Here is a 27,608-nt window from a genome sequence, read left to right on the forward strand (position 1 = left end):
GGGCGCCACGGGGTGTGGCTGCGACAAGCCCCGCGCTGCGGGTTTAGTGCCTCGCTTGGCGATCGCTGGCGCAGTTGAGCGTCTTGCCTGTCTATTTTTAACCCCCAGGTTGTTCTAAACTTAGATCCGCCCCTCGATGTTAAGAGGCCGCTCTTCCCCAGCAGCCCGCGCCTCGCAGCCGGGCTCCCCTGCACGCTGCTTGCTCCCGCGGTGCCCTCCCTCCGCCCGGGGACCGCGCTGCCCCGCACAGCCTTCCCCCGTGCGCACGGCGAGCGCCAGAGCCGGGCTCTGCTCGCCAACGGAGCCCAGACCCGCGCAGGGACCGGCGAGGCCAGCGGCGACCCGACCAGAGCGTCGCCGTGCGGTCCCCCTTCGCCCTGAAACGGATCCAGGCAGTTCCCTCCGCCTCCCACGTCCCGCCCGGGGACGGCGCTGCCTGCGGGGGCGGTGGTTGGTTCTTGATTGCCCCGCAGGGCAGGGTCTCCCCGCGCACCCTGCCCGGCCTGTCTTTCCCTCGGATGGGGCAGGCACCCCGGTCCCGCGGCGCGGGATAAACGGATCCGAAGTCAGATTGGCGCCGTCATTTAAACCATGGCTCTGGAGCTGGCTTTCATCCCTAGACGTTTCCTCTGGTTCATCCTAGGTAAGTGTCATCCCTTGTTAGTGTGTTCCGTGGGGCGTGAGCTCCGTGGCTACATGGAGCGTCCCTTTATTTTTAAAGGCGTTTACACTGGCTTGACTCTGGCTTTGTAACTGAACTAAATGTAGGCTGAGAACCACCGAGAGCTAATCACTCTGGAATATGATCCAGGATAATCAGGAAACATGCAAACTAATTCATGTCCCCCTGAACCTCCTACCTGCCTTCTGTGTTTTATTGTATGGTGCCAGCTTTCTGTTCCTTGCAACTTGGTGTATGAGATTAATGCACAACTTTGTAGCCCCCATTAGCTGCAGACTGCCGGAGATCAGGTTGCTCTGCAGGATTTTTATCCTCTCTTGACTTTGCTAGGTCTTGCTGTTATCACGATGGATTTTAATGTGAATCTGTTTAATTCACTGGATTGTGCAAGCGGTAAAACGAGTTCAACAGGCTTACTCAAGGCTAAAACAAGCAAACGCTTCTGCGGATCTCTGCTCCGTTTGCGTGTTGATGTTGTACTGCTGAGACATACTTTACTAGTAAACCGAAATGTGGGCTACAACAGCAATCGGTTATTCAGTGCGTTTATTCCTATTCCCAATGCCTGCCCACTGTCATAGCTAGCAAGTAATGTCCATTGGAAGCACTGATAGCTAAGTGTTAAATATACAGTTAGACAATTTGTCCTCACAGAATGTTTATGTGGGTCTTAGGTAATTGCAAAAACTTTTCATTTTACCTTCTGAAGGGATATAATTCAGAAAACTATGAGGTTATCTCCTGTTTCTTTACTCCATTGTCACTAAATGAAGCATGGTCTAGGCTGTCCTGTCATTTCTATTCTGATTTAGTATGGGATCATGGCATTGAAACAGGTCACAGGAAAACCTCTCTCTTAGCAAATGTGATATAAAAATACTTTAGTGAATCTATGGAAAGCCCTGCAGCTCAGACACACTTTTGGAATTTTTATGCACATGCTGAAATAATTTTTCTTTTGTCCTAAACACTAATATTTGGTACCATTTTCATTTTACATTGTGCATTGTAACTTCACTAAGTAACAGTCATTTACTTTTAACTGCAGTCTGACCTAAGTTCGAAAAATATCTGTGTTGTATTTTGAAAACATATAATAAACGTGGAATTGAAACGAAAAGTTTAATTTGGATCCTAATATGTCAGCTGGTAATGAATGCAGATCAGTCTGCTTTGGATGTAATTTTTTACGTGCTTTCTAAAGCAGGGTATGCTTATAGTTCTTTCCTCTGTAAAAATTTCTCAAATATTTATAAATGGACTCTTTTATAGTTGTCTTCCCCATATCCCTATTTCTGACATATATGCGTATAGAGGGCACTTCTGGAATTGCCTGTTTTGATAAATGTTTATACCCCTAAACTGGGATTCCATAGTATATACTTCATTTTAAGTCTGTCTCTTTAAAATTAGTTTGTCTGGTAATTCTTTCTTGTTTCTTGCTTAATTATTTTCATGTGGCATCATATGTCTCTCCATGTTCCTGTTAATAGAATTATAGATGCAACAGGTAGAAACTTGTTTCTTATTTTACTTTAAGTACCTGAAAGTCTGTGGCAAAAAGCTTTGAAGAATAATCTATCTGGTATTCTTTATAATGAGGAATATCTTTTTTTAAAATTACTTAAATATTAAAAGATGAAACATATTAGAATCATTGTGATATTTATTTGAAATACAAAAATCAAAGGATTATTTGAGGAAATGTAGATTTCTGTTTTTCGTGCCCTTAATTCTTCCTTCTTATTTTCCTCCTCAGAACCCTAGTAAATAATGTATTGAGCTGTCTTATCTGTACAACGTAATTAACTATTTACCACTTTTTAGCTTGTGACTATTCGCAGGGAGATAGAAGACAGCACAAGTTAGGCAAAACTCATTCTCCATGTTTAATTCTAGAGAAATCTTCATTGTACATGACTAAATAGTAAATTGTCATATTCAGAAACTATGTGAATACACAGTGAACCCTAACATTACTGCAAATACATAGTCATTTTCATTTACCCAGGACAGTTGTTCTGGTGCTTTATTTTTACACTAGAAATCTGCTTGTCAATTTTTATCAAAGCTGATGTTAAGAAAGCAGTCGATAATGCGTTGGCTGCAGCTTTGTTTTATATTCTAGAAAATCTTAAATTGAATGTTATGAGAAGATGCTAAAACCAACATAAATTGGTCACATCAGCGACAGTATTATGCATGTGTTGGGCCCAATCGTACAAAGTGCTGAGCCTCCAAAACACTAATTGATTTTACTTCATCTCATAGAATTGGACTACACACGTCATTTGTTATTTTAGAGTTAGCATTGCCCTTTGAGAAAATCATCCTGGCCATAAAGTCACCAGGCTAGACAACCAGTTGAAAAAGCCCTAAGTCCACTGTGTAAAATCTGCCAATATTGAAGCTGTTGTTTACTGCATGGTAATAATTTGTTCAGTTTCCAGATATTATCTCTTGGTTATACCTATAGAATGTTTATATTAAATTGGTGGAATGGAAACACTAAAGTAAAATCATATGAAAATAAATGCTTTGTGATAACATGCACCAGTCCATTTTATGGGCGTTCTTGTTTTATGCCATTCTTCACTTAGCTTACCATGCTTTTAGTTCTGGCTAATGACTCTGATTTCCTGGTTTGAATTGGAAAGGAGCACTTGCTCTACGTAGTGTAATTTCTTCTCAAACTGAGATTATTTGGTTATGTGTTTAACTTCAGTAGTTCCATAATATTTTTCTTTTCACCAGTCTCCCTCCTCTCCGAATAAAAAATATAAAAGTTTAACCTATACTTCAAACAAACAAACAAAAAGGTGGTTCTACTTTGAGTTCGCTTTTTTCTTGAACAGCGGTGCTGTCAGAAACTATCCAACATCTTTGTACAATAATAGCATTTTTTAGTCAGGTGTTTTTAATAATGGATAATATTAATAAGCAATTAACATTTTCAAATCTAGGTCTGTTTATTCTTGTTGAATCCTTAAGGGTTTGGCCAAGATCACAGCTCTAGTATTTTAGTCCAGATTTAAAAAAAAAAAAAACCCATGATTCCACTACTACAGAAATTATGTCAGTGTAAGGAGCATCTGTATTTTCAGCACATTAGCCACTTAAACATTGATAGAGGATTGTTAATTGGAGTGTTTGAGTCCTGTTCTAGAGACTTTGTTTGTCCTTTGTTATATCCTCCCTGTAGTGCTCTTTCAACCCATACCACACACGCTATTAAAAGAGCAGTCTCTTCTTTTCCTTCTGACTGCAGGGCACTACCTATTATATATAGCTTTCATCATGCAGGCAATGGCACAATTGCATAGTGAAACAGTGAAAATCAAGAGAGAGAGACAGAGAGGTTTGACATTAACTTGCAGGGCTTGGGCGCAGCTTCCGTCTCACTATGTACAGAAGGTGAATCATGCACAAATCTCATTACTAACAGAGGTGCGGAGACATGAGTAGAAAAACTCAGAGTGCCTCTATCTTACAGAAGGTCTTAGGCCTAGATTTTAAAAGATATTTAGGGGTTGTGGCATTCAACATTGCCACACCTAAGTGATTTGGGAGCTTGAATTTCATTTTCAAAAGGGATTTTTAGGCTCTTAGGATCCCAAATCATGCTTTACTTGTGTGGATGTAAACAGAACATCATCCACCATTGTCAAGTCACTTCTGCAGGTAAACAGTGCACCACTGTGATCTCCACTGAAATGGCAAGTTCTGTGGGCAGGAGTTCTCTTCCCAGTTCATCGCTCTGTCACGTGACTTAGAGTGGTCTTGGGAAACTCACTTAACATCTCTGCCTTTGTTTCCCCATCTGTAGAGTGGGGATAATGATACTTCTCTTCCTTTGTAAACTACTTCCAAGTCTATGGAAGTCTATTGCTAAATTTCATTTATTATCTTTCCCTTTCCCCAGGACAGTGTTTATTTATTCATTTCCTCACATTTGTAAAATACATCTGTAGGAGCCCATCCAGCGCTTTGGGTGCCTAACCCAGAAATGAAAAGTTACAACATAAGTATAGACAAAGGACTGCCCATCAGTATACCACCCCAGCTCACACCTTGCTCCACGGCCTTAACAAAGAGGGGAAATATGGGCTTTGCAGCATGCCTGGATAATTAACAAACCTGAATTCTGGTGGACCAAAGGGTGGAGTGAGTTCCAAAATCGAGTGCCCACTGCATGGAGGGAATTGCTGGTGGATCCATGTAGTAAATAAATATCAGCATGTGTCAATACACATCTGACCTAAAGGGGTGGTCGCTCGCAGTGCAAATAATATTAGATTCCTTTGTTCCCCGTATATTTATATGATCTTCTTTGTCTCTGCTCTGTTAGGTGGAGGGTGTGTTAGTGTACAGCAATGTATTCATCTGTTCTGAAATATCTTTAGTACGTATGCAATGTGACCCCTTTGGATGGGTTGTTGGCTGTGGGGATAGAGGACTCTGGATCCAAAAGCACATGAGCCCCTAGTGCCTGAGCTAAAAGATCCAGCTCTGTTAGTTGAAAGCCAGTAGCTGACTTGTAAAACTATGTGATCCAGCAACTAGAAAGGGACAGAGAATCTCACTGAATGCGGGTTATACAGTGCCTCAGACGGGGAAGCTCTCCCAACAGTGTAAACATAGGTTACACACAGCACCACAGATTCAAATCCTGGCAGGATCAACTCAGCCCTTCTTTCCGTGCCAGAAACATTTGAGCACCAAGCAGCTGATTGCTCAGGTATCTTTCAGATATGAGACCTTACCAAACAGTAATGACCAGAACACTGGCTCTCTAAAAATAACCACTTTCTCACTCAACAGATCTGATACCTGTTTGCATTCTGAGGCAGCTGTTTACAGTGGTGATAAAAATAAGCTTTTATTATAATTCCTTCAGAATTAACATAGGAAGGAGAAAGTGAACTGTGTTCTCTATGGATTGTGTGTCGTTGCCAGTAATAAAGGTTAGTCAGGCCCAGTTCTTCTCTCAGTTACACCTGCACAACTCTGCGTGTTTATGGTGCTGCAGAAATGTAACCAAGGGTAAAATTTGACCTGCAGAATCTTTATTACTGGCAATGATGGATGAACCAGAAATAACTCAATTTAACTCAGACTCCAGGTGGAGGTTGCACGGCTGGCAGTTAGGAGGGAAAAAACCTTTTTCCTTTTAAACTAAGCAAATTTGCTTTGCAAATCATTGGGTGATAATAAATGACTCCCATCGAATGCTGTTTCTAAAGTGTATGGAACCGCACTTTAAAAATAGAATTTTCCCCTTTTTTTGCATGGATACTAAAAAGGCAGGTTTTTTATTTTTGGGTTTTTTTTTTTGTGTTGTTTTAATAAGAAAAAAGGTTTTTGTTTGTTTTATTGGCCAAAATTTCCCCTCTCCCTCACTATTATACATTGTGCCAATTGCTGCTACATTCCATTGGTACTGCATGTATATACCAGCCAGTTACTTTAAATCTTTTATACGTACAAATATGTGTGAGAAGAATACTTGATGGTATAAAGGTTTTAGTGGTTTGAGTTTGGGATGGTTGCCTTACTAGCAGATGAGCCTCCCCACAGCACACCATCATGAATTCTGTAAAAAGGTCACAATTAAAAGATTAGAAACCTTTAAAAGTGACCTAAAATGGCTCATCTGAACTTATAAATATCATGACTTTGAAGTCCATTTACCTCTGGACCTTCCACGGTTCTTCCAAGTTCTATAGACCTTTCAAGTTCTATGTGTACCACTAAGAGTAGGAATCTAATGCTTTCCATTGGTATAACACTTCCATGTCTTGCAATTCAGGGTGTTGGGATACTTAATCTTTCAAGTCCTCAGACCAGTGTAATTTGGGGGGAGAAATTTTACATCTGTGGGGAAGAAGGAAACAGATTGTGACAGGTTGACTTAAAAAAATAAGACAGCTGCTTAAAGCTGCTCAAGTATTTGGAATTTTAGACATAGGTCTGGTAGAGATGGAACAGTGAGCAGAGCACAGGTGAAGTGGTTCTAGGTATGTGATAGATGCAGTTTATTACATGGGTATCATATCTACAAACATAAACAAAGAGGCAATGTGAAACAGGTACTTCTATTCTATTCTATTTAGGAATATATATATAGAATAGAATAGAAGTACCTGTTTCACATTGCCTCTTTGTTTATGTTTATATATACACACACACACACATTCACATCCTAATGATTGTATTCCCACTTTTTTCCATAACTTTTTTATACCATAGATTCATAGATTCTAAAGCCAGAAGGGATCATTAGAATCATCTAGTCTGACCTCCCACAAAACACAGCCCTAGAACCTCAACCGTTATTTCTCATGAAGACAAAATGTCCATTTGAGCTGTAGCATATCTTTTAGAAAGAGATCCTGTCTTGATTTAAAGACTTAGTGATGGAGAATCCACCAGATACCTAGGTAAACTGTTTGACTGGTTAATTACCCTCATAGTTAAAATTGTGCCACCATGTTTCTGAAAGGCTTTCTACAGGTGAAATGAAAAACAGTGGTAGAACGGGTCAAGTTCTTAAAAAGAAAAACACCTCCGTTCCAGTTTGCATACTACTTCAATAGTTGCCTGTTCTGTACAATTAAATAAAGTGGTGATTGCATTTGATTGTGCACTGATGGGGTGGTAGCCTGCTTAACATCGACTAGAAGGAATCTGCTGGGCTTTGAGCAATTTAATGACATCAATTAACTCTGCAATGTTGTTGAACTAAATATCCGTTAAATACTGATATGTTAATCTCTTCTGTGTAAGTGCCTGAAGATTGCGGATGACTAAAATACAAATACCATGACCTGGAATAAAATTAGAAGCCTAGTAAATTACCATTAAGAATGGGACCGACACTTTTCAGACTTTGAGCTGGAGTAAAATCAATTACAGATTTTCTAATTATATATGTGAGAAGATTTGGGAATTTTGAAAATGCAGATTTTGATTTATTAAACTATAGCAAGTTCTTTTTACCATAGCAACTGGCTATAGATCTGAAACTATATCTTGGCATATAATGTACTTTAATGAAAATGGTTTATATTCATTTGTGACAGATTAATAGTCTTAATAGACTGGGAAATAGACTTTATAGGCTGGGAAATAAATTTTATTCCTGCCAATTTTTTTTTGACAAAAATGAAAAAAATATTGACACGTTTTTGGGTTTTCATTAAGAAAAGAAAAAGCTGAAAACTTAATCTTTCTTTTTTTGCTTCGAAGTTTTCATTTTTGACAAAAACCTAATTTGTTTTTAGTAACATGGAAATTTTGGGCAAAAATGTGCTTTCTTAAAGAAGCCATTTTTCCCTGGGGTTAGGATGGAATATGTGAGGGGGGGTGGAATTTTTTTTTACCAGCTCTAATTCTTAATTTGAAAAAAGAAGATACTATTCTACTAGCGAATGAACTGTATCAGTGACTATATTCAGTAGATTTCATGGATATTCATCAAACTGTTTATTCCACTGATGCTTTATGGGATATTTGACCAGTTTTACATCTGAATAGAATTCAGCAAGTTTATTATTCTCTGATTACCAGTGAAATTTTTTTTTGCCAAGTATTGTTTCCTGATATTTGACTAGCCCTTGGTTCAGTATAGTCTTTTTGCATGTTTGCTAACAGATCAGACCACTAAATGCACATTTTCATCTAAAGATCTCTATGTATTTGGGGATATTGCACATGTTTAAAACACTTTCCCAATGTCTTTATATAAAAACCGCTACGTTGCCTATCGTTATACAGTTGTGACTTCCATATATTTGTTTTTCCTAAAATTTGTTTGTGATACTTTCTGTAAGACTAATTTAGTTTTGAAAACTAAGTCAACATCTGTCAGTTCTACACTTCAGTGACTAGTGTTAGTCATTCTAGATTTTTAGCATCATATTCTTTGTTTACATTTTAAACTCTACAACATGAATTTAGTGCTGGCAAAAGGTGCCAGAATGACTGGGAAGGAAACTGAAGCCCTCTCTTTATCTTTAAAACAGAAGCATCCCATTCTGAACAGATTCCTTTTAGGTGCGAAATGACAATTATATAAATTCAAGCCTTGGCTTTTTTCTGCCAACTGTGATGGCTGTTAACAAAATGTGGACATAAGGAAGTAGATTGAGATCACTCGTTCATTTCATATGGATCAACAAACAGAAATTTGGTGTGATCATTGTCAGGCCTGATTTAATCTAGGGGTCGGTGAATCAATGGAGTTAGAATTTTTACCAAACTATCAAACCGCTGTTTTGTATTCACAAAACCTAGTGCAAGTTTAAGAATAATTTTTTTCCAGTAGTTTAATCAAAGGTGAGTCAACAAACAAACAAACAAAAAAAAGCTATGCTATATATTAAGGAGAGAATAGTCCCAATATTGACTTTTTATCCCAAATTTCCCCTCCCTCTCTCTATTTCTTTCTGCAATCTAATTATATTTGTTTTTTACTCTGCTTTCTGATTCATTTTATACCCTTTTTTTTGTTTACTCCTTTTTTTCCCTACTGTCTGTCCTTAACAGAATGTGAACCTATTAACAGTCAAGTCAAACTTTCAAACCTCTAATGTTCAAGTAGGTTCAAAATAGGGGTGCTGGAACAATTTTTATAATGGGTGGTGCTGAGTGCCATTGAACCAAATTGTAAACCCTGTATATAATGGAAACCATTTCAAGCCAGGGGGTGTGGCAGCATATGCCCCCCTCTCTCTCCTCCGCACCCCAAGTTCTAGCATCTATGGTTCAAAACAAGGTTGCGCATCCTGTCCTATACCCTGTCATTTGTTGCTGTTTTATCAAGTCTTGTTGCTGTTGTATCAAGTTCAGAGTAGGCATAATTTTTGTTAACCATCTAAGATACTTATATGGTCTCCATTACTACAGTATCTGAGCACATCACAAACTTTAATGTATTTATCCTCATAACACTCCAGTGTAGTGGGGAAGTGTTGTTATCCCAGTATACAAATGGGAAACCAAGGCACAGATTGAGATTTGCCCATGGTCACATAAGAAGCATGTGGTGGAGCAGGGAATTGAATCGAGGTCCTCCAGGTCCCAGGCTAGCACCATAATCATTGGGCCATCCTTCCTCTTTTTGTTAGTCCTACAAAGCTGAGCTTATAAAACAAAATAATATGAAAAAATAACCACAAAATTACCTGTCCACTGAGCAAATATGAATCCTGATACTGCAATGTGCGGTGTGACCTTACCCCCCGTCAACTTCTATATGCATTTGAATGGGGGCTAAGGGCACTCAGTACCTCACAGGATCAGCTCCATATTTGCAAGACTAAGGCAGGAGGCAGCACAATTTTCAGTTGGTTTGGGACGTTGAGCTAGTCAGGTTGCTGGAACAGATGCATATAATAAAATGGTTTAGCTGAAATCATCTCTTTGGTTTCACAGAATCATCTTCAGCCAATCAGTTATATCCCAAGAAACACATACTGAGACCTGATAGCTGAGATGCTCAACAAAATTCAGTTCTTGGAAAGGCCAATTCATATTTTACGCCAGTATCTGCCATTTACTGTATCCTCTTTACCAAAAACTGTGATACTGAAAACACTACAGGAGAATTCATCCAATATGTTTGGGGAAATGGAGCTTACAGTAGCTCTATTTGATGGATTTTTTGGTATTATTTGTGAATCAGTTGTCATTATTTCTTATTTGTATTGCAGTAGTTGGTGGTTAAAAGCTGTCCATGACCACTACCGCAACATTGTCTTGCATTTTAGATTCTTCAGCTAAATATGAGAGTTTCAAATGACCTTATACTTGATATCAAGGACTGGAGATACCAAATACCTGTGTTTTTCAGCCTGCTACCTTGAAGCTAGTACATTTAGTCATATATCAGAATTAAAGGAAATAGATCAGGCAAGAGACCATGTTAAATGAAAGCCATTGTACACAATCACTGTATCTTTATTACACAGAGAAAAATATTAAATAGATAAATCCATCCAGGAATAACTGAATATTTTCTTAAGGTATCATATAATAACAATAAAATTCAAGTATCCATTTGGTTTCAATTTTGAAATACACTGGTCCCTGCAAAGGAAAATACAAATTATACATCAAGCTAATATAGACAGTCGTACAAGAATTTATATCAATTTAGTTACAGCTAGAATTGTATTAATTCTCCTCTCCAGAGATTCTTGTATTTGACTCAGCCCATAGACAGGAAGAGATAAAATGGGAAGGTTTTACTGGCTGTTAAAATGGATGAATAGTCCAAAAATATTCCTGTGAAATGTGATTCAAATTTGTAAAGGAATTCACTTCACTTAGGTTTGTGTTCCATATTTTTGTTCATTGCTAGCAAAACATTTGGGTGTTTCAGTTTTGTTTGCAAAATATTCATGGAAAGTGAGTTTCAAAGTTGGATGCATAAGTGTTTCTGGGAAATAAAATGAAATTATCACCTTCGCGTATTTATATGGGAGAGGGTGTGTGTACCTATCTAACTGAGGAACAGAAATAATATTGGGGGATTTAGTTGGTGAGTCACAAGTGAGCAAACATAGCTAAGATTTTGAATGTTTGTGAATAATTAAGAGTAAAAGAAAAAAAATTGAAAATATTTGTCATAATAACAAATACGTTTGAGAAAATTGTGATTGATCTTCTCTCACATATCCTGTGTGCAGGAAAAAGAGGATAATTTAGCTAAAAAACTTATTCTGGCTGAATTATTCACTGAGCTGTAATTGGGAACATTACAGTCAACATTTGTTAGGCAGATCCAACACTGTAATGTAGCTGGTTAAATTGTCCCCTCTAATCAGAGGGTCTCACAAATGATTCAATACCAGACACGCTTCATGGATAACAGTCAAAGAACAGTCAAAGAATGGGAAGAATAGCAGCCTCCTGTGAGCTCTGAAAACCCACTGTATTTTCATGTATAACAAGAACGACCTTGATTAGAACACAACTTCCACAGTAAATTGACCTGGTCTAAAAGATTCATAAGTATCAGAGCACATATCCCAGGCATCTCAGCAATGGTTAAGCAAACAGAAGTGAAAGCAGTGTTTTCCTTAGAATCAACCCAGTGACTCAGTGCTGAGATGGGCAAAGAATATGTGTTATCTATCCAGGAATAATCTTGATGAGGAGACCTGATCTTGACTATTGCTGAACACCTGTAATGCTCATGAATTTAGATTAGAAACCCCTTTGAACAGAGACCGTCTGTACCATGCCTAGGGCTCCTAGGCACTATTGGCAACGTAAATGATAAATAATAATAATTTAATTACTCCTGTGGGAGAGTTGGGCATTCAGCACTTCTAAGCACTTTTCCTGATACTGTCTGAATCTCCCATGCGTGTAGATGATGATGTTAAAAGTTGTAAGCTCTCTGAGGCAGGGACTGTGCCTTCATTAGTATTTGTACAGCACCTAGCACTTGAGCTGGAGAGTAATTTTCCATGAACATGGTTTTTTCAACAGAAAATGTAGTTTTTGAAAAATCAAAATTTTCTGTGGCATTTTTTGATTTTCCCAAAGAGAAAATCATAATGAAATGTTTTTGGTTTGTTGAACTGAGCCAAATATTTTGTTTTGAGTCAAAGCTTGACATTAAACTCTATGGACCTATGGTGCAGCCTCGTGACAGTTATAGTTCAGGTGCTTCTTGCTCCAAGTCTCAACTGTAGGGCAGGCTATTTGGATGAACTATATCTCCCATGATGCACTGAGCAGCGTGGAGCATCATGGGAGTTCATTGACTGCAGTAAATCTTAAGAGATGTAATCTGGCCAGGTAGTCTGGCCCATAAGGAAGAATGTAGGCCTGAGCCACCACTCCATCACAGGTAGATGCAGATTGATGTTAAACTGAAAAAAAGTTTCAACTGGGAACGTCAAAACATTTCATTTTGATTGAAAACACCAAACGAAACACTTCCAAATCAAAATTGTTATAAACTTTTGTGAAAAATTTTGATATTTTGACTTTGCCCCAATTCGAGATGAATACAAATATCTAAATATCAGAATTTCCCATACCACATCAATTCTGATTTTTTCACTCATTCTACCAAATGCTCAAAGGGTGCTACTGGAAGAAAGTAATAAAGCATAACAATAAGTAGTGTATACTTTTAAAACTTAGTAGCCCGTATGTTCATTTTCCTCAGTAGACAGCGGTCACCATTAAAAAGTCAGCATTAGCCAATAGCCCTTCTGCAATGGTCTGAGAGAGCATAGCATTTCCTTGGACTTTTAATAGGAAACAAGCTGCAGAATGTGGCATTGGTTGGCAAATGCTGACTTTTTAATGGCGGCCATTCATAGGCCATGGAACGGGGTGGGCCACCTGGCCCATGGCCTGACCAACTTTTAGCGCCTTAATTTATATCTTGGGCAACACCAGAATACTTACTTACAAACTCAGAAACTTGCTGAGAGTAGCACTGCACTGTACCACCAGCAGCACTGTACATGCTGTGTATTGTGAAAAAGTGGGTTCCCCATATTATAATTCAACACAGATCGTAAAGGGGAAAATTGCTAAAATAATTTCAACCTATCTTGTGCCTGAAATAAATTGTGTGTGGAATGAATATTGGGCACAAAGGATAGCAGTCAGGTGCTTAGCCACCTGAGCTGCAGGCATAATTAGGAAATTAGATGTTGAAGGCCTAGTTTTCACTAAAAAGGGTTTTTCAGTATAGCTGAACTGTCAGCTCTCCTAGTGGAGATACAGCTTAGACAGTCAAAAGAATTCTGAACTCTTTTGCCAGTACAGCTTTTACCAGTCACTGTACAAAATAAGCTATGCTGGCAAAAGGACGTTTTTGCTGGTATAACTGTCTATGGTAGGGTTTTTGCCAGTATAAAAATGTGGTAAATAATCACACCCCAACCAACATTATTATACTGGCAGACATTTCTAGTGTTCACCTGGCCAAAATGTTTTTATTTGTCCCTGCTATTCCTTGCAGCTGCACACAACAAAAATGCAGACCCAAAGTTAAGGCTAATGCTACGTTTACACTACAAAGTGAAGTCGACTTACGTTACATCGATGTACAGCCACCTCTGTAGTTAAACTGCTATGTCCGCAGTATGCTCCTGGGTGTCAGCAGAGCACATCTACGGTAGCAGCTCTTGCATTGACACAGAGGGCAGTGCACGGTGGGTGGCTATCCCGCTCTGCAACTGGCTGCAGGGTGTTTTGGGAAGGGTTTGTCTCTGTGCCTCCTGTGGACAGGTTCAGTGGCACATGATGCAGGTATATCAATCTCATCAGTCTGTGAGCATCCTACTAGGTTCCCAGCTGCTTTTCAACTGCCCTGGTAACCTGCAAGCCAGTATCTATGTCAGAAAGCCTGGATCCTGCACTGCTCTTCAGTATTGTGCTGTGTGTTATGAACGCAAGGCTATCAGAGGAGCTCAGCAGGGGGGGCTATTCACCACCACCTTGACCCCAACTCCCTCCTTGTAGAAGCAGTACATCTGTGGCTCCGCACCAGAGCCGACAATTTGCCTCCCTTGCCTTCTCCCATGCCTGCGGCAGTTCTTTGATCTTCACACAGCACTGCGGTGTCCCCCTTTCATAGCCCTTCCGCTCCATGTCCCCAGCAAGTTCCTGCGACTGGAGCTCCTCTGCCCAGAGACCCACCACCTCCCAGGGTGCATTTGCTGCGTGGGGCCCCCCTGCTCAGCTGGGCAGTTGCTAGGTGAGCTCTCCACACCAAGCAAACAGGAAAAGCAAGGTCAAAGTGTCCTGGGGCTTTAACAGGGGAGGGATGTTCACCTGGCTGCAGGGCAGCGGAGTTCAAAAGGGTGACCAGAGCAGTCATGATGGGCATTGTGGGATACCACCTGGAGGCCACTTAGGGCAAGGTAAGTAACTGACGCTGCGTCGCTTTACGTCGCCCTGAGCACTACGCCTCTTGCCAAGGTGGTTTTATTATTATCAGCGTAGCAGGCAAGTTAAAGCGGCGGGAGGAGCACTGCAGCGTGTACGCCTCCATGCTTAGGCCAGCTCAAGCTTCCTCATGTTGACAAAACTGTGCAGCGTGGACGTGGTCTATAGGCGTGAACTGGGAGTGAGCCGCCCTGCTTGGGGATAGACTTGCTTCCACTGGCTCATCTTGAACTAGTGCACTGTAAAGAGCAATGTGGACGTCGCAGCACAAGCGGAGGCTCAGACTAGCCGCGCAAACGCCAACGCGGAGGGTCACGTGGATCCGAGCTCAGGTGGCTAGCCTGTGCCTCAAGCAGTGCCCAAAATCCTCCCAGCTTGAGCTGAGCTAGCATGAGGCTGTCTGCCTGGACCAGGAGGCTTGCTGCTGGCTGCATGGTAGATATATGCTTCAGACTCTTTTTTAAAAATGTGGCCCTGAACGCTACTACTGCAAAAAATCTCAAAGCCAGGGAAGGAAACTTGCTCCTAATTACTGGGCTAGGGCATGTTTAAAACCAGTTTTAACAGGTTTTGTCCCATTCTGCACAGGCTGGGCTGCACTGTGTCAGGTCCCGATTGAGCTAAACACGTAATTAAGTTCCATTCAAATTAGCACTCTCCTGCAGTGCTTGGCTGACTCAGTCTTAGCCTGATCTGCAACTGAGTTTAACACCATTGTAAAGTTAGTTGTTTTGTTAATGGAGGTGGGAGACCTAAATTGGTGTGTGACTTCACTTGTTCTCTCTCTGCCTCCACTTCCCCATCTGGAATGTCAGTATCATACTTACCTAGTGTGCATCCCAGAAGTCTTGTGAGGCTTAGTTAATGTTAATAAAAGGCTTTTCCCTTCTGTGCTAGAATCCATGTGTTAGCTTAGTTTAAAGGAGTCCATTTTCCCTTCCATGCTCATGGGCTTTATCCAGGTAAATTTCACTTGCTGTAAGAAGATTTCTCCCAATAAAGGGAGAATTCTGGGCCGGTTGGGAACATGCAGCTAACCCTACACCCGGAAGAGGTCCCTCAATGGCAGGGACAGGCTGTGCTGTTTGTGTGTGCGTGTGATTCTTTCTGCTCTGTCTCCCATGTCGTGTGGTGTGGAGTGCAAGCTGCCTTGGGCTGTCTGGAAATAACTTGAGCCCGCCCTGTGTTCAGACTTCAGCCGTTTTTATCCATGTCCTCATGCAGAGGGGATATCCCTGCTATATCTGGGGGACATTGCAACTTCCTTCTGGATCTTGTATAACTGGAAGCCTTAATCCACTCTTCTGTTACCTCTACAAAAACATGCCCTGGTTCTAGACACATTCCCAATGTCTCTCCCAACCCACCATCCCCTTTTCATCTGCACCCATCCAGTAACATGATCTGAAGCTATCTGGGGCAGCTGTGGGGAGAAAGGCCTTCATACTACCTTTAATGTCTTGTTGCATCAGAGATCCTAATAAAATGGCATTAGAGAGGTCCCATCATTATTTGCATCACCCTTGGAAGTATGGACCCTAACAAGATACTAGAGTGTCCATGTTAACGTGTAGGAGCTTATCTGCAATTTGTAAAGGGCAAGATGATCTGGGAAGCAAAAGGGCAGCTTTCCTCCCTTAAATGGAAGTGCATTATCTCAAACAAGACATGCTTCTTGACCAGAGTTAGTGCTAGGCAGAAGCAGACTAAGCAATTGCTTAGGGCCCCGAGCAGCTAAAGGGCCACCCCATTAATTATTAATATGTGTTGTTGGGAGGGGAATATTCCTGCTTAGGGCCCCAATGGGCTAGCACTGCCTCTGTTCTTGACAAAGGTTTTTGACTGTAAAACATCTTATTAGCAATACCAGATTGACATGCTTGATAATGCTGTTGTCAGGCTGCTTTTTTTTATTATGGACTAGAGCCAGTGCAAGCTGAAAGCTGCCTCCATAGCTTATCATTGGCAAGAAATTAAAAGAAAAACATGGTAACAGTGTAAACATCCAGATACCAGGGATAACTGACTGAGTGACTCCATCTGCCTTGAAAAGGGAGAGTTGAATTTGAATGTGCTACCTGCAAATCACTGCTTAGGGGCTGCAGGTTTTGTCTTGTCCCATTCAGTAGTTGTACTGTTGTAGACTGACAGAGTGGGGAACACAGAGAGAGGACACAAAGGCAAGCAGGGATCAGGAAACAAATGTCTGTTCACACCAGTGCCCTTCTTGTTCCTCAGTGGGTCCCCATCACTTAAGCAGCTGGCATGAGACGTGCACCAGTGCATGATCCATGTTTGATTCAACCCGCATTTAATGGAATCAGCCAAAGAGAACTTTTGTCCCTCTGAAATCACTTTGTCTTGCTCCTGTAGGCGCCACCATCATACAAACATTAAACGAGATGTGATTAAAATCAATGAGAATTTTGCCGTTGACTTCATTGGGGGCAGGACTGGGCTTCGGGTATTTATGCCACTCTCATTTAAAGCCACAGAGCACATTCCTACAAGCATTAGAGCTAATATCGACTGGAGGCTGGTGGCTTCTGGGTATTATTGCTGTCATAGTAGTGTAACCTGCAGAAGAGTGAGTGTAAGCGATGTGATGGTACAAGCACCGGCAGCTGCTAAAGAGTTCTGTATATTAGGGCTTTCTTGGGTGCAAATGGGTGCGGCTAGGCTGAGGGATTGTGCCAATGAGATTTGTTTTAACATTCTCTAGTATAGACAGGCCCTAAAAGATACTTTGACCTCCCCCTCTGACTGGCTGGTGGAGCTGAGTATGAAACTTGTTTCATTTGGAGCTTTGTTTGCAAACTGGAAACTCAGCCCAAGTTTCTTAAAGGGTCACGAACGTATCGAAGCAATTTGGATTCAGTTATGAGGCAGCTCGGCTTGATGCATGGCTTAGTGTTGAAACCAGGCCATGCATGTTTCTGAATTGAAACCAGGGTAAACTTGGCAGTTTTGAAAGACTTTCCTTTTTTGCTTTGAGTATTGTGGGTTTGCTTGAACCAGTTTTATTCTATATAGATTCTTATATCAAACTCCTCATTGTAGTATCTGAGCACTATCCACTAGTGCATTAAGCAACATGACTAACATGTGTTAGTGTCTTGTTTTGGGAGTGTTTTTATTATGCTGTTGCTACGTATTTAAGTTAGAGAAGGGCAGGTCAAAGAAATGTCCCTGGCACTTGGAGCAGAAGTTGGGGAGGTTTATGATGATCTTTAGTTCCTGGAAGTGTTCATTCCACGGTCTCAGACTTGCCCCTAAGACAGTTCTGTCTTCTGCTCAGATGAGCTTTACCCCTACTGTAGAAAGTTCCATTGTGCTAGAGGAGTGAAATTTGTCACCTTCAGGCTTGGTCTACACTTACCCGGTGATTCGGCGGCAGTCGACGGGAGTTACACAAGCCACTCTGCGTAGCTTGCATAACTCCCATAGACTGCTGTGCTTCCCTTCTGCACACCATCTTCACTGCGTTGTGCCAACAGGAACCGCGTTCCTATCGACACAGTGCTATGCCACTTGAGGGGGTGGATTAACAGCGTCGACTTCTGGATCGATTGAGTGAGTCTTCACTGACCAATCGATTTGCTGATCGACTTTGCTGCTGTCAGTGTAGATGTACCCTCAGACTCATCCCACAGCTTCAACCTGATTGTTAAAGGTGTAAACCCAGGTGAATTCCAGCTGAGGGAAAGATTTGCACAAACCCCGAAAGCCTGAAAATGCAGAGTTCTACTGTCCTGGAAGACAACTTGCCTTTAGATCAGCTGGGTGACACAGCTGAGACTGCTAGCTGCAAGTTCTTTTGTTCTTGATGAATATCTACCCCATCTTTTAGCAGGGCCAAAAGGGCAGCTCGCCTCTAATGTTGAGTCCCTCTAGTACTGTCCCCTTGGGGGGGGGGAAACCCAACATATCATTAATATTATTTTAGAGATGGCCTTTCTTCCTGCCCCATTCCAAGAGATTTCTTCAATTGTTGATGTTCTAAGTCTTGTTGTCGTCGGTTCTGTATGTGAAGTTTGTTTTCTACCACACACTGCAAATGAGAACTTTCCAGCTTCACAGACAGTGACAAAACACAATGACTGCTTCCATAGTTGAGAAGTCACATGGCTCAGAAGAAAAGAGGTTGGAGTTTATCCACAAGAAGTTCTCAAGAGAATCTTTGATTTTTACAGGCTACTTTTTCCAGTAGCAATTAGATGAGGAATCTAATGAACGGACATATCTATGGGTAGAACAAGAGAGGGAGGTATGCAAAACCTGGTTCTTTCCTGGGGCCAAAAAAATATAAATCCTGTCTTCATAAATCAGAATTCCTTGGCAAGATGTAATGTTTTAAATTCACTCTGAGTTTAGCTCCATGCCATAAAAACCTTGATGTGTATATTAATAGCATCTGGTTGACTCTGTGGAGCTGATAAGGGTAAATATTGGAACAAGAACAATACTGTGGGAAATGTGTTCGTTTTTGTTCACTAATGAAATCATTACAATTAGCTACATGTATGAGCAGCTTCAATCTCTCTTGTTATTTGCATGCAAAATATAACAAGCATTTTGGGCTGAATTTCTCGTTGTTTAGATTTCAGTAATATGCTGCCAATATTTGAGGGGCTCCCATTAAATGATTCCTCCTTTTTCTGGGTTAGAGCCCCTGTCACCAGCATGCTGTGTGCAAGGAGAACAAGAACGGAGCATCTGGAGAAATCTAATTTAAACAAAAATCTACGGCTAAGGAGGGAGGCAGCTCCAGAGGGCCAACAGACTTATATTAAGTGCACTTTATGGGGAATGTTTATTCTTTGCTCCTGAAAAATAGATGGAGGCTATTGGTACAGCACAGTGTGCAACTTGTGGAATATGAAAGAGGGTCGGCGGGGAAGGCGAAATGCAGGCTTGGTAGGGTGGTCTGGCCTTTTGGAACATTTCTGGACAAAGTCTGCTATTTGGTGCAATCGGATCCATTCCAAAGGCAAAATATTTGCTCTTCAAAGGTATTTTTATGAGCTGCAGGCTGAAGTGGAGCAGAAGAAATGTGTGCCAACTTCCCTTTCAGTTTGGTAGACAATTTTTAACAAGGGTCGCCAGCTAGGCCCTTCCAGATCATCCACTGCTCAGTGTTTTCAGATTGCTCTTTCCTTTACGTCAGTGCTTCGGATCCATGGGCCAGGTTTCTAAATTGCTCTGCTTCCACTTAGGCACATTGGATGCTGAATTCTTGTGAAAACCTGAGGGTGCTGAGGGCTTGGCAATCTAGTCCTGGTCTCCACTCGAAAATTTCATCCTCTGTCATTCACCTTATACCCTGAGATTCTGCTCAAATGTTGTGTCATCTGGGTCGGGATTTCTGTGGCTTGGATCCATATGGAAGCATGCCCTCTGCGTACAGGAAAGCATAGTTTCTCTCCCTATGGCATCAACACAGTACACCGAAGCTTCCCTTTGATAGTGTGAATGAAAATGGACAGAGGGAACAGCCCCTCTCTTCAATCAGAATAGCTGCGAGTTAAGACCACTTACTGGACCAAGTTGCCACCCCTAGAAAAACCTGCTGGAGACTGATTTTGTCCTCCTAGAGAATGGGCAGGAGGTTCAGATCCCAGAATATGCAGATCCTTGAAAATCCATGCCTGGATGGCTTGTTCCTTTGTGCTTCTTCCTTACTCCCTTTAGCATGGTTCTACCAGAGCTGTGCTGACAGGACTTCCCCTGGTGACCACTCTCCTTAAAAAGCAGTGGAAGACATGATGTAGAGAGGCTATGTGGGAAAGATAACATCCTCTGGATGCATTTATTTTTCAATGGAATCTCTGTTCAGTGGAGCACAATGTATGTACCACAGTGGTCCGTAGCAGGAAAGTGCACTCTGTATATATGTAAATAGTTCAGTGGCTCTCAACCAGGAGTACACGTACCCTGGGATTAGGCAGAGGTCTTCCAGGGGGGTATATCAGCTCATCTAGATATTTACCTAGTTTTACAGCAGGCTACATAAAAGGCACTAACAAAGTCAGCACAAACTAAAATTTCATACAGACAATGACTCGTTTATACCGCTCTATCTACTATACACTGAAATGCAAGTACAATATTTATATTCCAATTGATTTATTTTATAATTATATGAGAAAAATGAGAAAGGAAGCAATTTTTCAGTAATCGTGTGCTATGCCACTTTTGTATTTTTGTGTGATTTTGCAAGCAAGTAGTTTTTGAGTGGGGTGAAATTTGGAGGTATGCAAGACAAATCAGACTCCTGAAAGAGGTACAGTCATCTGGAAAGGTTGAGAGCCACTAAGTTAATTGATAAAATGCCAGTAGATAGCGCTCAAGAATATGTAGTGAGTTTTGTAAGACCAATAAAAGTTGTGCACTGCAAATGGCTTCCATTGTTAGAGGCATTTGGCTGGAACTGTGTAGTGTATTGTAAACCATGATAGTCTGCAGTTAGCGGAAATTAGAAATCTGTATGCTAAAGCCTTAACACTCAGCACACAAGTCATGTGAAATAGGGAGTGACTAAGGAAGGCACAACGACAACCAGAAAAGTTATATTCTGATAGTTTGCCAAATGGCAGGAGACCAGAATTTGAGATTAGGGCGGGTCTTGCCTGGAAGAGTGGGTAACACACAGTGACACGTCAAGGATAAGTGCGTGGCCTGCAGTGCAATAGACCAAGTGTCCCCCCAGGAAAACAAACTGACTTTCCAACTGTCATCCAAGATACATCATAAAACCCCATTGTGTCAAATAAAATGACGAAGCCCAATCAAGCTAATGCTGCTATGAAAAAATAATCGAAATGCTATCGTTTCAAAGCTCTTCATTGGCTGGCTGGCTGGCTGGCTGCCCTTCAGCCCTGAGAAAAGCAATCTGTGAGGTTAACGTTAAAGGCCAATAATTTTCAAATCAGGGGGACCTAAATTTAGGTTCCTAAATCTGCGTTTGGGCAGCTAAATAAAAGTTTGGTCTGGTTTCCAAAGTCGCTGAGCATCTTGCAATGGGATGCCAACAGGAGCTGCTGGTGCTCAGCACCTTGGAAAATCAGGCGTGTAGGGATGGACGTTTCGAAAGTGACGTAAGAGCACGAGTCCTGCTGACTTTTGAAAACCCCACCCAGTTTGCCCAGATATGGATTTTGGTGACTAACTTGAGATATTCAGGTATGAAAACTTTGGGCAAGGTTCCTAAATGGGGTCAGGACCCAGGCATAAGAAAAGGCAACACTGATTGAAAGCAGCCACTAAGCTGATACGTAGATAGATGAGCAAAGGGCTAAGTATGGGGGGATCTCTTCAGCCTTACCTGTCAGCCTGGGAATGGGAAACAAATGCCCGTGTGTCTATCCCACAGATTTTATTTGGGAAGGGAAGGAAAAGATGGCCTGAGACTGCTTGGACAGGGATGCTCAGCCTCTTCCCTTGCCCGGCTGCCCCCGCCAGCCCAATGTTGCGCTGACCAGCTTTGCTGGGAGTGGTGATTGGATCTCCCGTGGCTAGGGCCTGCTCTGGGCAGTTAGGAGGTTGCGGATCCTGTGTGCCATCTCCTCGGGTCCCTCCCTTGCTGGCTCTGAGATTCTGCGGAACGGAGGGGCCTGCGTCAGAGCAGAGCTGCTCTGTCCACTTCCCTCCCCCCACCTGCCTAAGGAAGGACCAGGTGTGATGGCAGAGTGCCTATGGGTGGAGGGTACTTTTTATTTTTAAGAGGGCAAGTAAAAAAGAGGGTGGTGGTTGGAACATCATTGGAGTGGGGGCAAGAGGGGGATATTGCTCTGCCAGAGAATATACCTCCCCACCAATCACACAGGCGCACATGCTGTTTGAGATCAAATTACTCCGCTTTGGGGCCAGGCAGCAAGACCAAAGGAGAAAAATGCTGATCTGCAGTTATCCAAAGGGCTGGGGAGGGTAAAAGGGAAATAACAGCCCAAGGGATTGCAAAGATGTTTCAGGAGGGGGGGGGGGGGGTCACAACCAACCCATTTTGATATAGCTAGATGGGAAGTCTGTCCTGACGCTTTCCTTCTGTTGCAGTGTGGGGCCTGGTATAGGACAGGATGAGAAGTACTCATCAAGGCAAATGAGATTTTACCCAGAAGCAGGGAGAGAGATGAAATATAGTAGACCAGAAACCTAAAGGAGAAACAACTTTATACTGGACAGAAGCGAGAAGGAATGATATTGGAAAGACAACCATGGATTGCTTTTTGTACCTTGAGGAAACAAATCACTGTTGTTTTCTATGATTATTAGTACCCATTAAGCTTAATTATGCCCACTCGGTCCATTAATTCATGTAGTGGTTGTATAGGTTCTGTGCCCTCTGCAAGTGAATAAAACATAAGTCATGTATAGCAGGTGTTTGGAAAGTTTCTATTCTGATTTCTCAAAACCGAGCTGCATTTGATAAGTTGTTGGGATAGCAATGACGATACATTTCCACTGCCTCTGCTGACCAGTGCTAGGAGGAAATGGGATTTACAGTGCTCAGACAAATGTTATGCCTATCCACCAGATACACGTCTTTTCTATCTCTGAAATTCTGGCTGAACAGTGACTCATCAGTAGACCAGAGTATACTGAAATATGCCACTCACTCTATTTTTAGAGCACACAAAGCGGCTGAATATACGAAGCGGGAGAAATGTTTCTTAATTTGCATCATTAACTGATACGTAGAAGAAAGGCTTCCAGGGTGTATTAGGATGCTGTTATGTTACTAATATTATTGCATTAGGCCCAAGGTCGTCATAAAGATTAGGAAACTGAATGACTTACAGCTCCCAATCTTTGTGTTACAACATATGGAGAAAGGAGTAGATCACTTATTGTGGAAGAGTCTGTGAGGTTGCAGGAGGTAGGTTAGGGAATAAGACAACTGAAGAATTATTAACCACGAGGCAGCCAACGCAAAATATGTTCTCAAGAAAATGGCTCTATTACATCAGTAATCCTAGGCTACCCTGCATTGGCACTCAGTCAGTTTTGTCTCAAGTACTACCAAAGAAATCTCCTGATGGCTAATAAGGTGCCTGGGTCTGCTCATGCTGTAGAGGTTAGCTTAATAACAAATGGAGCCAAAAAGAAAGGGGACAGCCTTGGCTGGCCAGCGGAGACTGATTAAAGAGAGCAGCATCTGGGGCCAGGCAGAGCAGCCTAAGCCCAGAAAATAACAGCACCTGAGGCTGAGTGGGGGCAGTTTAATTAAAAATATTCGATGCTTCAGGCAGCTGGACCCAAATGCTGGGGAACTTGAATGTCAACTTTGTGGTTCTTTTTCTTTCTACTTTGGAAAGTACATGTCTTGGTACGTGCCCTCGCCAAGCTTTGGGGACGGCAAATAAAACTCTTCTCTCTCTCACGACCATGACGTGATGAGAATGTGGCAAGATCAGGGATCAACTCTGGGCATAACCAAAAGGAGAGGGACATTCACCTATGCTGTGGCTGAATCTACCTACACTGTGCCTCTTTCACTCTGGACTTCTAGCCCTCCCCTCCCCTCCCCCACTTTGCCATAGATGGCCTCATTTGCAATATTAGATTTCTATAGGTGCCCCTCATGAAGGGCTAGCAGGTCATTTAAGGCGTCCCCTCTTCCCTTCCCCTAAAATAACACAAAAGCCAGATCCCAGCTCTGATAACATTTGTCACAGGCAAAGAGGCTGAATTTGTGTGTGTGTGTTTTTAAAGCTTCAGTTCCGTTCCATAGCAGCGTTAATTAAACCTTGACACGAAGGGAGAAGGAAAAATTCAAGCTAAAGAAATTTGGGCTCAGTTGGCTCTTAATTAACCCTAGGTAATACAAGTCTTTCTATCACCAGCTTGGCTTTCTTGAGCTCTTTCTTCCCTGTATGTTCCTGTTGCAAAGCTCTACACAGGTTCTGCTGATGGCACATTGCTGCACCTGGGACTCAATTAGCCACAGCTAGGCTAGCCAGGATCTACCAGCTGCTAGTAACTAGGAAATAGGAGGTAGACTCATTTCTTCTCTAGAGCTTGCTGTAGTGGGAGTAACTACTATGTCAGGTAAGGAGAAAAGTTCAAGCAAATGCCCTGCCTAAGTCATCCACCCTACCCCTTCCTTCCCTCCCTCAACTGCTACAGTAAACTGCCTAATTAGTCTCTTAGCCAGATGTGAAAATATGCAGTTCTTTACCTGTTTCTAGTTATTAAAAAAAAATTCCTAAAGCAGAGAAGGAGCTAGTCTGTAAAGGGAAATCCATTCCCAAAGTCCTACACAGTGAGGGACAGAGCAGCAATGCTACAAAGAAATAAAAGGGGTTGTGGGGGGAAAAACCCTTCTTAGGCCTCAGGCCTGCTTAACTTTGCTCACACAAATCACCCCATGGTGGTCTCATGGGTGTTTGCAAGACCTGGGCCTCAGACACCCCTCCCAACCAGCATGTTTACTTATCACATGCTTATTGTGACTTGCTTTCTACTCTTGATTTGGTTTTGGTTTTCATTCATTAATTACATGTATTGAGTCTTCACCCATGCTGTCTCAGCATAGCAATGCTCTCTGTCCTGTGATATCTATGTCAAACTCCTATATTTTTTCTTTCCGATTCAAAAGAAAGCTTAAATCCTTGTGTTTTCCAAGTTATCCCCTCCGTTCTTCCTTTGGTGCAGTATCTTTCCTACAGTGTAGTGGTGCTTATGGGGAGTGTGGCCTTTTTAAAAAAAAAAATTTTTTTTTAAAAGATCTCCAATAAATTAACTAGAGGTGGGCCAGAATGGCCAAACTTAAATCCTGGAATGTACCAAATTTACTTTCGCCACAAGAGGTTCATATTTGGTGGTTTGGATCAGGCCATTATAGAGATGGGGTCTGAATCAGAGTGCTCTTAATTGGAGGCAGTGTGGCCTAGCAGGTAGGTCACTTGACTGGGAGGCAGGAGCCCTGGGTTCTATGCTGTACCCTGTGACTGATTTTTTGTATGCTCCTGGATAAAGTCACCTTACCTGTCTGTGCTTCAGTTTCCCTGTGTGTAAAATAGAGAGAATTACATTTATCCACCTTTGACGTGCCATGGAATGTGCAGATAAAAAGCATTCGAGAGGCACCTCTTATTCTACTTCGAGTGATTGCTCATGTCCATTCCAATATAGGTGTGTGCACGCCAGCGTGTACGGGTCCTGGAACTTTTTTCCCCTTAGCAGACCCCGTAGGGCTGGCTCTGATGCTCCCTGGAGTGCCGCGCACATACCACGGCACATGAGGCACTGCCGGCCCCACGCCCCCTCAGTTCCTTCTTTCCGCCTGTGACAGTCAGATGGAACTAGCACTTGCTCTCTGCAAGTGCCATTCCCCTTCTTTGAACTCTTTGTTAGTCGAAGTACCCTGGTTAGTTTTAAGTAGTTGTCAAGTAGTGTAGTTAGATAAGAAGTCCCTGAGGGACTTAAGGTGGCCAGGCTATGTCCCGGCCTCCTGGTTTTAAGCCCCCTCCCGCCCTGGCTGCTCGGCACCTTAAGTGCCTGGGGGAAGAGCAAACAGGAAAGACAAGAGTAAGATATGCAAGACTTTTAAACAGTGAGCTCAGAAGGACAGAGAGATCAGGTTTAAAGCCTGGTTCTTATCGCAGCGCTCCGCTCGGTGTCCGAGCCATCCCGCTCCCCCTCGGCACCGAGCGTCACACCGGATTCGTCTCGGCACAGAGCAGCATCCCTGGTGCCGAAGACGAGGAGAGTGCATGGAGCGCGGACACTCCCCTGCGCCATCGGTACGAGCAGGGTCGAGTGTGGAGATGCACCAGCCACGGCCCGTCGAGTCCTGTCCGGTGCCTGCATCTCTGAGCAGGGGGCCACCCCCGACTCCTGGGAGTGGGAGAGTGCCTCTGCCGACAGCGTCGACACCGGAGGTTTTCAGGCGGCAAGAGCCTTGTTGGCCTGCCTACGCCAAGGCAGTGGAGACCCCTGGTACGGGGAGGAAGATCTCCCGCCAGCCGGCCACCGAGGGTAGAGCGGTCCCCGGCATCAGAGGCAGCGCAGGCCAAGGGGCGGCACCGGTCGAGGTCCGCCAGGCGGCGCCCGGATGGCTCCTCCTCCAGACCCCCAGCACCGAGCGGTTCACCCGCACTGGGGCGGTGCGGAACCTGGTCGCCATTCACAGACCCCACACTGCACAAGCCCCGACGTGGAACCCGGTTGCCAGAGTTAGGCTCGGCACCGCGAAGTTCGGAGCGGCACTGGTCTCGATCACAAGGGGTAAGCGGCGCTGCAAACATCCTCGGTACTGAGGCTCGGTACCAAGAGTTCTTCAAAGTGCACCTCCATCCCTGGACACTGCCTGCGGCGACGGAGGCAGTCCTCATCATCTTCCACGTCGGAGGCAGCACGAAGTTGGTCCCCGGGGCGGCACAGCACCCGGGACCAAGCACGGCCACGGCACCGCCTGTCTTGTGGTTTGGGGCCCACAGGGGGAACAGTCGTCGGGACAGCCGACGCCCCCTCAAGGCGTCAAAGCAGGTCATCAGGGGTGCAGTCTGTGCCCCTGGCACAGCAGAAGGCCCACAGTCACCACTCCTCGAACGAGGAGTCGGACCCCATGGCCCGGATGAGGCGGTCTCCTGGTACCTCATGGTGCCTCTGGAGGGTTTTGGGGCGCACCAGGAGCTGCTCAAGAGGGTGGCCTCTAGCTTGGGGCCGGAGGCCAAAGAGTTATTGGAGGCCGTTGATACCCTCTCCAATGTGCTGGTGTCAACTGCCCCAGCGAGAGCAGCCCTACCAGTCCACGATAAGGTCCTCAAATTTTTAAGGCCCTGTGGCAAACCCCTTCTTTGGTCACCCCTATGTTGAGGGTGCCCGAGAAAGGGTATCATGTCCGGCCGAAGGGTTCGAGTATCTATTCAGTCACCCGGCCCCGGGAATCCCGGTGGTGGGCACAGCCAACCAGCGGAACGGGCATGGCCAGCCTGGTACCATTCCCAAGAACAAACACAACATAACTTTGTGGAATCGTGTAAAAAAATAAATAAATAAA

The 27,608-nt window shown here is 43.1% G+C and overlaps 1 protein-coding gene across 3 annotated transcripts in view; it reads left to right on the forward strand.

The window, feature by feature from the left end:
- The first annotated feature begins 210 nt into the window (after positions 1-210).
- RAMP1 (receptor activity modifying protein 1) overlaps positions 211-27,608 on the forward strand; it is a 119,226-nt gene continuing 91,828 nt past the window's right edge. Inside the window, exon 1 of one of the 3 annotated variants that reach the window (XM_067549805.1) lies at positions 211-643. In XM_067549805.1, coding sequence (XP_067405906.1) covers positions 592-643 — 52 coding nt within the window. In that variant the 5' untranslated portion in view covers positions 211-591. Of the gene's footprint in view, positions 644-24,590; positions 24,653-27,608 lie in introns of those variants that run through there. The other 2 variants (XM_067549806.1, XM_067549804.1) reach the window with 2 other exon arrangements.

Source organism: Emydura macquarii, unplaced genomic scaffold (genome assembly GCF_026122565.2).
Source record: "Emydura macquarii macquarii isolate MOO-44397 ecotype Brisbane River unplaced genomic scaffold, CSIRO-AGI_Emac_v2 contig_1253, whole genome shotgun sequence".
Taxonomy (NCBI): Eukaryota; Metazoa; Chordata; order Testudines; family Chelidae; genus Emydura; species Emydura macquarii.